The sequence below is a fragment of the Phoca vitulina genome, unplaced genomic scaffold, assembly GCF_004348235.1.
Source record: "Phoca vitulina isolate PV1807 unplaced genomic scaffold, GSC_HSeal_1.0 scaffold74, whole genome shotgun sequence".
Taxonomy (NCBI): Eukaryota; Metazoa; Chordata; class Mammalia; order Carnivora; family Phocidae; genus Phoca; species Phoca vitulina.
In genome coordinates, this window is record NW_022589777.1 from 3,750,136 (window position 1) to 3,764,011 (window position 13,876).

The 13,876-nt window shown below is 37.5% G+C and overlaps 1 protein-coding gene across 26 annotated transcripts in view; it reads right to left on the bottom strand.

Annotated features, from left to right (window-relative positions):
* Positions 1–13,876, bottom strand: part of DLG2 (discs large MAGUK scaffold protein 2) — a 1,693,368-nt gene that overhangs the window by 436,606 nt on the left and 1,242,886 nt on the right. For 23 of the 26 annotated variants that reach the window (XM_032393577.1, XM_032393569.1, XM_032393582.1 and 20 more), the window contains one exon: positions 3,967–4,122. The exons of the other annotated variants lie outside the window; for them this stretch is intronic. In XM_032393577.1, coding sequence (XP_032249468.1) covers positions 3,967–4,122 — 156 coding nt within the window. The remainder of the gene's footprint in view (positions 1–3,966; positions 4,123–13,876) is intronic. 26 annotated transcript variants of the gene reach the window in all.

Consider the following 13,876-nt stretch of genomic DNA (forward strand, 5'->3'; position numbering starts at 1 on the left):
ATATATATATATATATACACACACACACACATACACACACACATATATAACTATATATTTATATATTATTTATTATATATAATACCATATGTATTATATAATATATATAATCACATATTGCAACTCAAAGGTGAGGCATTTTTTCAACACTTTTGATGGGCTTTTTTAGTTTATACCTTTGTAAAAAGTTTCCCTAGTATGGTACCTTGCACTTTATCAGTGCTTGATAAATCTTGGTTGGATGAAATGAAAGATATATTCTTGTAATATCCTGTTGAGGGCAGAAGATCCCCAATATTTGTATTTTATTATAAGTAGAAGTACGCATTACACTCACGAAGACAGTGACTTGAGTTCTTCATCATTACAGAGCTGAATAAGGGCTTGTCCATCTAATTCTAAGTTTTCAGGTACCTCTGAGGTTCTATAGATTATTTAAGGTCACAGTGGAAAAAGCAAGTGACGGTGTTATAAATGGAACTAGAACCCTTGAACTTTACCCCTGAATTGTCTATCAGCTGCATTTCAAGAAACATCTGCTCAGAGTGGTATTTTCCATTGCAGATGAAGTAAATAATCTCTGAAAGGAATTACTCAGTTTTCATGAAAAACGGACAGTTACCTAATGAAATGATAATGTACTGACTATTGAGATAATTTAAGGTGAAAGTGCAGTACAAGAAGTGAGCTCTAGTCTGCTGTTCTTTGTTTCAATGTACAGATTCATTCACTCCTAGGGTAATTTTAGGTACCCATAAGACCTGAGTAAAGCACAGCTTTAGCCATCATGTGTTCCTGAACAAGGATCTGTCTCCTTGTCTGCAGATCTTATTTCCATGTTTATTTAGTTACTCAAGAATTTTGAGCTGCTGTTGTGCCAGAGACTATGCTAAGTGTTAGGGGTTTAGCAGTACACAGAGCAGACACAATTCCACCTGGTGAGCTTACAGCATCCAGTGTGAGACAGGAGTTTGGTTTTAAAAATCATATAAATAAATATATAATTATAAATTGCTTGAGTCTTACGGAAAAAAAAAAAAAAAAGAACGAGAGACAATATAATAGGGGACCAGATTTTCTCTCAGGGAGCTTCTCTGAGGAAGTGCAATTTAAGCTTCCAGCTAAGATGACCAGAAGTTAACCAGGCAGAGTGTAGTAAGAGCTTTTCAGTTTGGGGAAAGAGCATGTGTGAAGCATTTGAAATAGGTAGAGGTTTAGTGCATTTTGTGAATGTGAATAGTGTGATCAGCAAAGGGAGGAGTGAAATGAGGTGTTTAAGAGGCAGGCAGGTGCTAGGTCATGCATAGCTTGGATGCTGTATTAGTGACTTTGCATTTTATACTAATGCAAAAGAGGAGAAAGAGATGTGATCTGTATTTTTAACAGATCACCTTGGCTGCACTGAGAATAAATCAGGAGGACAACAATGGAAGTGGTGAGACCAATTAGGAGGCTATTGTAGGTGGGAGATAAGGGAGGCTTGGGTTCAAGTGCTAAAAATAGAAGTAGAGGGGAATAAATAGATTGGAGATACATTTTGGAGGTAGAATCAATAGGACTTGAAGACAGACTGAATGATGGGTGTGAGGGAGAACAGGTGTTAGGTATGATTCTCAAGTTTTGGCTTGAGGAATGAGGTAGATGAATGTGCCATTTACTGAGCTGGGAAAGTGTGGAAGGGGAGAAAAGTGGGGTGAAATCAAGAACTTCAGTATCAGTGTATTGGTGACAATGTCACTAAAATGTGTGTACATATGTGTATGTATATGTGTATATGTGACTTTTTTTTTGAAATGAGGGATAAAATAGGAAAAAAAAAAAAAAGAAGGGGACAGAATTAGACTAGAAAATAGAATTCCCAATCGGGTGATGGAGGGTGAGAGTTGGAGACTGGGGCATATCAGGATTGCTGAAGGTGTGTAATCTGAAACAGACATATTCAACATTATACCATATATTTTTTTTTAATTTGGGAAAAACAACAACAACAAAAAAGAAACCCCATGGTCTTCATAATACAAATTACAGAAAGTAAACTGCAAAAGAATTGTATCTGGTAGATCCACATAAGAGGTAGATTCTACCACTGCTTATTGGTGAGTTTTAAGAGAGAGATGCATCAAAATCTCCAGCAGGATGCAAGAAATGCGACTTTTAGGTTCATTAAAAAAAGAGCATGGGTTATTGACACTGAGCCTGAAGGGAGATGAGAAGGTAGGATAAAAATAGAGAAAGGAGAGAAAAAATGAAATGAGTGGAGAATTTTTCCAGCAAGCAAAGACGTCTCCGCCATCATGCCTATGCTGGTCCTCTGGGTTTGAATCCCAGCCCTGCCACTTACTAGTGGATGATCTGGGGCCTGTCAGGTAACTGCTAAGCCTCAATTTCCTTACTTGTAAAATGAAGATATCGATAACATCTACTTCATAAGGTGACTGTCAGGGTTACAAGATATTCATAAGAAGTACTTAACAAAATGCCTGGCACAGAGGAGAGCTCAGTAAGTGTTAGCTGACTTTGCATAGCTGATTATAGATGCCTAAATACCAGGAAGTCATTATTGTAGGTGTGTGTGCACCTTCTGCTTCCCTATGGCTATGGTAATTTTGCCTTCTTGGCTTCAAAATTGAATAGTCTGCTGTATCAAGAAGTAGCTTTTATGATTTGTTAAAAATATAAAAAAATTAATTAATATTTATGAAGCATTCTAAAATGCTATTAGGCTTTAATTGTTGCAAATTAGTGAAAATGCCCCAGCTGATTACATGGCCAAAAATATGTTTTCTCATGTATTTCTAGAAATGTTATGTATAATTAAAATTTGTTATTTAACTCCTCTAGAAAGGCCAATAATTGACTTTTAATTATTTCTTTGAAAATATAAAAGAAAAACAGAGATGATGTTCTAAGGAGACCCTTTTGATATATCCATTTTCACCTTGAATCATTTTAAAATCTATATTTTCTTGACCTTAACAGTATTATGGAAACATATGAAGGTATTCTATCTGAAAACATAATCAGATAAGCACCTCATTATATGTAGGAACATCATGATTGAGATCTCCTGATTTAAACGGAACTGGAACTACCTTTTGGAACACTAGATTCTCCTTTTATTGCTCTCCTCTCTCTCTGACTTTTGCTATTGTGTAAAGATGAGGTTTTATTATTTAGCATACATATACTTCAGAATACTGATACAGAATCATATCCAACCTTTAGTCTTAGAACGATTTGTTTACAGAGTTGTGGAAAGACTCAAAACATTCTAAGTCAAATCTGAACTTGGCATTTATTGGCAATATCATACCGAGGGCAATGCCTTAACTTCTTTGAAGCCTCGTTTTCTTATATAAAATGGGAGTAACTAAATAAAGAGAACATGGTAAAAACCTACAGTGATAACATACCATAAAGGTTAAAATTCTTTGTGGTTAGATAGAACCAGCTAATGATGTAGTTTTGGGCAAGTTGTTTAATACCTTAAGGAGTCAACTAAATAGTGGTATTAATTTAATATTTTGATTAAAATATTAAATGGCAATAATAGTACCTACTTCTTAGGCTATCTTATACCTGCAGAATAGTAGTGATTATTAAATATTATTCAAAAATGTACTGAGTACATGCTCTTTTATCCTTCTGTACGAGGGAAATAGTGCTAATTAAATTTCAAGATTAATTCTTCTGGAAAAATATAATTAATACTTTATTAAAAATGCATGGGAACCAAGAACATTTGGAAAATCATGTGATCATGTCCAAGTGCTCTGTGATCACACTAGGAAGAAAAACAAAAAGGCAATGTTCTTAATTTCTCCCATTGCACCAAAGCAGCAGAACATCTCTCCACTGAGGAAGATGTCAAGTACAAGAGAAGTGAGCAGAGGTGGATTCTACCCATTCGTCCTTGTGGAAGCACATGCAATTTGAGAAGACGAAGCGAGGAAGCGCATGCAGTACCTGGTCATCTCAGAGTCAGGGAGCAGGCCTAGGTGGTAGTGGGGGTAGGGAGCTGAGAGAAGGAAGCTTTTGTCACACTCAACAGGGGAATAGTGCCTGGGAGAAGCAGGCTTATCACACAGTTTGTTCACAGTGCTGTAAACAGGTTCCGGAGGCCTGGTGACACAAGAGGAAGAGAGAGAGATGCACCGTTAGCACACACACCCAACACCTGTGCAACTAGCCGCATTTCACCATATGCAAAAGTAAACACCCAAAACAGTGTCTTAGGCTTTGTGAGGCTTGAAGAAAAAGTGTTTTTAAGAAATACTACCTCTGGGTAGAAATGAGAACTTTGGCTGATGTTGGGCATGGTGAAAATTCAGATGCCTGATACCTCAATGGAGTCATAGTCAACTTATAAACGCCATACCTTTTGGATAGTGTTGCCTTAAGTGCCAAACTTTGGGATCCTCTGACATGGCTCCTTTTTCAACTTTAGTCTCATCTTAAATGTAAACTTTACAGAGACCTTCCTGACCCCTTTAGCCAGGCCATCCTGTTATTTTTCACAGCACCCCGTCCATACTTCATAATATTTTTTCTGAGCATGAAATCATCTTGTTTGTTTTGTTTAATTTATAATTACCACTCTCACTACACCATAAATTTTCTGAGGACAGAAACTACATTTATTTTGTTAACCACTTAGAGTCAGTCCACATCCCATAAATATTTGTTGTATTCACATGTGAATGAATAACTTGACAAAACTTCACACATTTATGTCACAATTTTTTGGGAGTGTTGGCCTTACCGAGAAGTCTAATTGCTTATATGATCTCAGTGATTCCCCTCTATATTTATTTATAAATCGCCACCCAACAATTAGTTTCAGAGAGTTTTCTACCAAGAGGATAATCACTTTAGTAAAATTTCTATTAAATGAATTAATCTAGAGATACTAAAACATTATCTAAAACAGCAACATCTTTTAGTTGTTACAAACATGCCTAGTAAATTTCAGTTATAACTTTTGCCAAACACACATGTACTACAAAGTCCTTGGTTATTTAAAAAAAGAAAACTCACAACTCTGTACCCACTCTTTTAACACATGGTCTGAAATTGCTACCAGTATCTTCCATTTAAGGTAAGAATTGAAAGATCCAAATTCAAATGGAAGAACTATCTGGCAGTCTGGGTGGGAGGGTAAGGAGCAGGTCAGGAAATAGGGCAATGTCCACAAGGCCAGACCCAGGTGTGGGAGAGAGCACCCCTTGGGTCCAGGAGACATCAGGGGCAGCAAGTGGTGGCCATATCCCTGAGCAAAGATCCAGGAAGTATAGGTGGTGAGCTCAGTGAAGGCACAGTTCCGTGTTTCTGTAGCTCCCAAAGTGGTCCCCAGTGTTGCTCAGTCAACGCTTCTTGAACAGAGCAGGGGGGAAAAGAGGATAAGCAAAGCATTAAAAACAAACTTTACCTAATTTATAATATTACTGTGGGCCAGTCATGGCTTAGACACACTATCTAGAGAATTAGTTTCTTCCCTAACACAAAGCCTTCCATAACATAGCAAAAGATGACTTGATCTGTTTGCTTTCTACAACACAGTAGAGGGGCTGAGGAGTGGACAGGAGGAATCCAGAGGCTTATTTCATCATCCAAATAACTAGCTCAGTGGTAAGATGAGGTGCTTTATAACAGAGTTGGCTTGTTCTATCCCAGTGGCTAATAAAATAACATTGACAAGAAGATTTTTAAAGTTTCTTCAATGAAATAGCCAATTTTTTCCCCCTCACTTTACGGAAGCTAGCATATATTCTTGTTCAGACAAGTGCTCCTTTTTCAGAAAAAAACCAAGTAAGTCTGTCAATTTCTGTTTGTCAATTATATAGAATACACACAATTCATAATGACAAACAGCAGCCCTTAAAAAAGGCAGCTGTAAGATCATTTTACAAAAGTGTTTTTATCAGTTTTTCTAAGTAATTCACACTGTGTGAAGTGATGTAAAGGAAAGATGCTTTCAGTTATCCACTGAAATACATCCTTTAAAACTGTCAGATTTGATACTGTTCTTGATTTTTTTGGGGGGGGGGTCTGTTTTTGCTTTGTTAATATACTCAGCTTTAGGAAGATTGATGTGTATTTCCATGGTTTTGGAGACAGAAAGACCCATGATGCCAATCTGATAAAGAAAATTGGCTTGGGAGATCACCGTTTTGTCTGCACTGAAAATGGGGTTATCCACACAAAAACTCAGCTTGAAAAGGGCTTTGTATTAATGAGATACATAACTATCAATTAAATAAGATATGAGGAGGAATGTATGAGCTCTATGGGAATTTTTCTGCATAAGTGATCACAGGAGGACCTAATATTATTTTCCATATTTTCTGCTCTATGATTGAGCTGCCGTGGCAGAAATGGCCAAAGATGGATTGCTTCCCAAACATCCATTTACTCCTTTTTTTCTTATTAAGAGGAAGTCAGTTTTCCACTAGTCACTTTTCCTGTAGTAAAACTTTATTTCTCAATCTCCCTTGTAGAACTTTATTTCTCAGTCTCCCTTGTAGGTAGATGTGGCCCACTGAAAATGTTCAGCCCAATGTAACTGGAGCACAAAGGTTTTGTGGGACTCCTCTGACGGCTGCTTAAAGGGGAGCTGACTCAGCTAGGACCCCTGTGATTTTGCTCTTTTCCATTTCCTCCCTTTGCTTACCTGGAACCTGGATATAATGGCTGGAGCTTCAGTGGTCATCTTGGACCATGAAGCAAACTTGAGAATAAAAAGAAACAATACAGATAGGGGACCATAATGGTCACTGTGTCACTGATGATAAGGAGTGAAACTACGCCACTTCTGAACTTTCTACCTCTGGATTTCTTTTATGAGAGATAAAGTATGTTTATGCTAGTGTCATTTTTTTTTTTGTAAATGAGACTTAATATTAACAGATAGACTCCTGCAAAATGTAAGACTGATAATCGAATACAAAGAAATAACTACAGATAGGGGCTACCAAAAGGGGCTAATACATTTAATTATGTTAGAGGTCCATCTGACACATTTTGTATACACAGAAAAATATAAAGAACGCTATTGTCTGGCTTTGTTGAGAGCCTGTGACTGTTCAGAGAACTCACTGCATCTTTATTAAAAATATTATATATATAAAATGGTAACTGATTTAAACTGCCAGCACAGGGCTTAAGAATAAGGGAACTGATGACTTCTTTTAGGTCATAAAATATTCTCATGATGATGTCATTTCAGTTAACATCATGCTTTCTGCCTAGGAGGGCTGATTTAATTTTCTCAGGCTGCTGTTGATTTCACAGACCAAGAAAATGATGTTATCAATTTTCTCCTAGTCCTTTTACCTCAGTAGAACTGTATTTTGAAACAAAGTATCAGAATCAAACCTGGCTAATATGTATATTAAGGAAAAAAATCCTACTTGGATTGTACTCAATTAAATGAAGAGGAAAAAACTCTCTGAACACTACAATAAATTCAAGACAATAAAAATTAGGCCCTGTCCATTGTCCAGTGTTGAACTCTTAAGACCTTTGCCTATATCCTTTTGGAATCATTTTATGGACATAATATTATTTCATGACTCACTTGTTTTAGTAGATTTGGTGTTGGGGGCAGGCTTAGATAACTTGGATTTTAGAAGAGGGACCTTATATCTTTGCTTACAGTCACTTTCAAAACTTTTTTATGGTGGATTGCTTTCTTGCCTAGGCTTAATTACTCATGATTCAAAGTCTGAACAAAGCAGAAATACACCTATTGAAACTGCAGGCTCATTTATACCTATTGTTCAGTCTTTCATCCTTTATTTATTTACAAGTTATTTTGTACAGTCACTGACTATTGAGTGGACATTTCAAATTCAGCTGAATTGTGAGAACACTTGCTATCTCAGAAGATAGGTAGATGAAAAACACCAAAACATAACAGAACACTTGACAAACTTGACTGAACCTTTTTGCAATATTCACCATGTCCTCTTGCAACCAAACAACTAAATTAAAAATATCAGTGAGAATGTCCTTCCAAGTGGCATAAAAATGGAGTTGATATTTGAGGGTTTCTGCCTGCTAGATTCACTACGGTCCTAGGATTCTACTGTGTATTATGTACTATATAGGCCATCGTACAACATCCAGTAAGTACTACAACAAGCTACAGTCTGAGCATGGGAAATAGCATATAGTAGGTACTTGAGAAACATTTCTTGGAATAAATGGATTTTTTTTTTTTTTTAACTATTCTCCATTGAGATCAATGAAAAATTTCTGGCTCTTTCAAGGAAGCCCAAAGTGCTGCTGAATCTTCTAACTCCATTTAAAATTTTAGGACATCATTAATTCTCACAGGTTATCCAGAAGGACAGAAACCCCAATGTTGTCAGAAACTACCCGCTTTAAGTACTAGGTGTGCATGGTTCACCCCCTCTAGAGGGCCAGGTTTCATGCACCTGCAAGCCCACCCACGGTTCCTGTGAGAGTCACCCCACGGGCTCGGGGCACAGACATATCTCAGGCTTGAGTTCCAGAAGTCCTAATGCCAGCAGTCAGCATTCTTAGTATTTCCCTGCAGTGATATTCTCTGTGACCTCTCCGCCAGACAGACAAGAAATGCCAATTTATGAGCTGTCACTGGGATCTGGGTGGCAGGAACAGATGCCACCATCACTTCACATTTATTCAGTAAAGAAGTGCCACGGGGAAATGACTTTAGGCAGTGTGAATCAGCCAGTCACAAATTGAAAGAGCCTGTTTATCCTATTATAAACCTCCAGAGTCGCCTGGGTCAGGAGGTAATGAATATGGAAATGCAGTCTGAGGTGCCTCCTGTCTCTCTTCTTTATGTAGATGCCCCCAGAAAGGGGGGAAAGGAGTTAAAGATTATGAGTGTAATCTCTAAGTGAATTTATAAACAAATCATTTATTTTGCTGTCCACCTATCAGGGGCCATAGATAAACGGCTTTGTAGTCTCTAGTGTTCAGCCATCAGCATTTATTTGCATATCTATGGGTTTATAATTGCAGGCTCTTATAGCATATAATTAGCACACCCTGGCCGTTGGTGACCTCTCTTCTCCTAAATCCATTAGCACTTGCTATTTGTTCAGCTTCCTTGGCATTTTCAGTTACTAATCCACAAGGATAGTGTGGAGGGAGGTGCTTCATCATACCCTCTCCTAAGGAAAACCACCCTGTCTGCAACTGCCTCTTCCCATTTGTCCCATGGACTCCAAGCCAATTCAGTCCCCTACTCAGCCAAAGCTGCTTAGACCAGGATTGGGACTCTATTCTGCGACCATGACCAGTAGGACCTATAGGGTTGGGCTGGGGAGGGAAAAAAAAAGGTAGGCCAGTTGGATTCTGCTACTGAATGTGACTCAAGGAGCAGAAGAAGAAATGACCAGCTGGCAGCATGAGGGAAAGACGCAGACATGTAGAGGACAGCTGTGGCTGTGTCCGCTAATTATAGTGAACCGCAGCGAAGCTTCCCAAATTTTGTTGCTAAAGTGTCTAGAGGTTCCTTGAATCTAGAAAACAGTCTGTGTTCACTCTTTAAGGGACTTATTATTAGGGCTCATGTCATCGAATTTCTCTGCTGGCTCCCATATGACATTAGATGTATAATGAAAATCAACTACCACCTCCTACTGTATTCCTTCACTGGAGCTTAGGTCAGATCACTTGCTTACAATCAAAAGAGTGAAAATAAAACAGGTACTCTGCTTGTTTTTACTGTCATTTTTAGATCACCTCAACTAAACTATGCCACTCAAAGACAAAAGATACAACCTTGGATACCTATGTAATTCCAGAGTACCTGAGACCAATACCTAACGGATCCTTTTATTTATTATGGATTCTTTTGCATTATTTTCTAAAATGCTGCATTAAAATATTATCTTAATTGCAGAGTTTTTTGGTGCCACCTTAAATTTTGTGCCTGATGTGGTACTCCACTTGCGTCACCCTAGTCCTAGCCCTGCCTATACCAGAGATGAAAAATGTTTAATGCAGTGATGACGGTCATTGTTAATACTCATCTGTGTGACGCCTGAAGACAGGTCAAATGGATAGGACTTCCTTCCCTTAAAGGTAACAGTAAGAGTGACTCACACTCTATTGAGTTTCCCATTCTCCATCAAAGGGACTGCTTTCAAAGCCCAAAGGCCAAAGCAGGCAGGGCCCTCACTTCATTATACTGTCATATTTGGTGCACAGGCCTCCTTCCTTCTCTGATTATTAGCTCTCAGAGGATCAGGCCCAAATCTCATTTATCTTTGTTTCTATATTGCTTTCCTGAATGTAAGAACATATGAGTGAAATACTGTCATAGGAAAGAAATGAAGCTGTGGGGTGAAAAAAGGGACTGGTATTTTTTATTCTCTCTTCTGGAGCTAGAATTAAAAGGAAGAGTCTAAAATTACAGAAGGAAGGATTTGAGTTATATAGTTGTATGCTTTTGACCATAAATCTGTCATAAAGAATGATATGGATGAATCTATAAACTGCTTAGATTTTAGATTTTCCAACCCTCATCCTATGTGGGCTTCCCTGGCCGCTCTGAAGGTAGCATCTAGCCCTATGCAGGAAATAGAACCAAACTACATAAGTGGATGGCAGCTGGGATGCCAAACACTTGGGTGCCTAAGCATCTGGTATACTGCTTGGCATACTTTGGAGGAAAAGGTTTTTTTTTTTTTTTTGACCTTACAAGTGTGCCTCATGTTCCCCTTTACACATAATGCACTGTTTTGGGGCAAAGGATTTGGAGAAGTAAGCAAAAAAGCATTACATTCTAGGCCTGGGCTAATAGGTCTTAAGGGCAGAATTCTGGGGAGCCTAAAAGTAATTAGGGGATAAAAGAGAATACAAGACCAGGTTGTGAACTATGTGGTGTTACAGGTGAACTGGACATTATAACAAGAAGGATTAAAGAAGAGGCTGACTTCTCTTACACTGAGCATTAAGCAGAAAAGTGTTAGCCATTTGGTAAAGGTGCTATCAGAACTCAAAGTATAACAGAGAGATGTAGGGAATGAATTGGTCTAGGTGATGTGTAAGAGCTCATTCATCTCTCTCATTCGAAGCACCATGAGGACCTTTGAGTGATGCCTATTTGCACTATACTTGCTTTTCTAAAATGCAGCTTCTTTCTTTTAATGACATTACAAAGCCTTCTCTGTATATCAACAAAGTTGTTAAGCTGTAAAATTATATGCAGAGGTAAACTGTTACAAAACAGTGTGGTGAGTGCAAAGAAACAGAGCTAGGTTTGACTCTGGCTCTTCCAAATTACCCTGTGTGGTCTGTGGTTTCTTAACTACCTTGAGCCTCTGCATTCTCATCTGTAAAGTGGGGATAGTAATGTCAGCCCGAGAGGAACATAAAGCACCTAGCTCAGTGCATGGGATGCACTGTTGAGTTTACCAAATAGCAGCCAATACTTTCTTTTCTTTTCTTTTTAATAAATTTGACATGTAACATTGTGTAAAAGTCTAAGGTATACAGTGTGTTACTTTGAAACATTTATATATTGTAATATGATTGCTGATGTACTGATATTTATCACATTACATAATTACAGTACAGTATTATTGTCTCTATTTTCATACTGAGCATTAGATCTCTACCACTTATTTACTGCTCAATACAAGTTTGTACCCTTAAATACTATCACTCTTATCCTATCCACCACCACCAACTCTTGGTAACCACCATTTACTCTGTTTTTTATCTTTTTTTTGTTTGTTTGTTTGTTTAGGGGGGGCAAAGGGAGGAGACAGAGAATCTTAAGCAGGCTCCACACCCAGTGTGAAGCTCCATCTCACCACCTTGAGATCACGACCTGAGCCAAAATCAAGAGTTGGGCACTTAACTGACTGAGCCACCTCAGCGCCCCACTCTGTTTTTTATCTTGTTTATCACTTTCAGGCACTTGTGCTCACAGGGCTGCCTAGCCTCTGAGAATGCTGCTTCCCTATCAGGCAGTTCATGTATTAGCACGCTAATGTCATGTGGATTCTCTACAAGAGAGTAGAACAAAGGAAGTAACAATCTGTGGTTTTCAGTATCACCAAAGGCACTGCATAATGTTGCCTTTTAAAGACTCACTTTTGCTTCTGATATTGAAAAGGCAATTGGTCCTCTATCATAGCCCTTGGGGTTGAGGCTCACTTTGTCTGAACTTCACAATTATTTTCATTGTCTCTAACAAGATATCATCTCCAACTCAAACCCCTAATTTGTGCCTGCACCTTCATAATGATTTGCTTTCCTGTATGACTCACAGCTGTGGTGCCATATCAAATTGTTGGGCCATAATTTGTTATTAGCAATAGTCTATGTACCATGATCTATAAATAATACTTTTAAAAATGGAAAGTAGGATCAATTCACGACTTTCTCTGTAGAAACATCATTCTCAGTTATATTTTACTATGTTTGTTTATTGAGGAGAGAAATGGCAGAGTATGAGGTGCACCATTTAAAGTCATTTTGAAAGTTTTCAATTGTTAAGGTGCTTTATTTTTTTCAAAAGAATGTTCGAGTTTCAACAAAATTAGGCTCTTATGACTATGGATTATAAATGGTTCATGCAGTGTTTTTTTTTTTTTTTTTTTTTGAAATTAGAAGTTGAAAGTCAATGACCTTGATAATGGTGTCTATAATAGGTGTAATCCCAAAGAGGACAGGAATCACCATACCTTGGTATTGGGAGAGTGTGTCCAGCTACAGTATTTTCATGGCATCCTGAAAGATGTTGAAACAAATACTATCTAAGATGCACAAGCCCAAGTATTATGGCTAGACCAAGGTTTTTGACATTTGAATTATTTGAGCAAGGTTTAATATGCCCTTTCACAGTGTTTAAATTCTTTCATTTTTATAAACCTAGCTTTCAAGTTTTTTTTTCTTTTTAACTGAACTCATAGGATAAAATGTAAATCTACCAAAAAAGCAGGTTAATAGATATCTAGCATCCTGATGGAAAAGAATTTTTTTTTTTAAATAGGCTCCACATCCAGTGTGGAGCCCAACATGAGGCTTGAACTCACGACCCTGAGATCAAGACCTGAGCTGAGATCAAGAGTTGGACACCTAACTGACTGAGCCACTGAGGTACCTTGAAAAAACATTTTTTAAGCATAAAATAAATGGAAGAAATCATATAAAAGATGAGAGATTTGACTACATAAAAATTTAAAACTGCTGAAGTAAAAAGAAGTCATAAACAAGCAGTAAGTTGAGAAAGCATCTTCTCAAATACATTTATCAATATTTTAAAGATGCTCCTACAACTCAAAAAGATAAACCATAAATTTTCAATAGAAAATAGACAAAGGCATTTAGCATCCAATCACAAAAGAGAAAATATAAATGACAAATAGATACACAAGTATAAATGCCTCACTAGGAATAAAAGTAATGCAAATTAAATGCTCTGCCCCCCTTTGCTGTTTAAAAATAATGAAGGATTTTAAAATAGATAAATCACAATTTAGTTGTGGTATGGTGAGCTAGACACTCGTGTTGCTGGTGCTATGGAGTGTTAAACTCCCTTACAACATACCAAGAAAGCAATTTGGCAACGTATTTCAGAAGTTTCAGAAATAATCCTGCCCTTTGGTTCAGCAATTCTACCTCTAGTGTGTAATCCTAATAAGAAAATAAAAAATGTGGACACAGGGGTCCATAGAGAGAAAGTCATTGTAGTTTGTCATAAGGGTAATGCATAACAAAAGTAAACAATCAAAATGTCCAAAAAGGAGACAAAAGGTTTAAAATGTGAGATATAGCCACATGATGGTTTCTTGTTTAGCCATTAAAGATTCACAAAAAATTCTAATGATATAGGAAAATGCTTTCCTTTATCATGTTGAACAAAGTG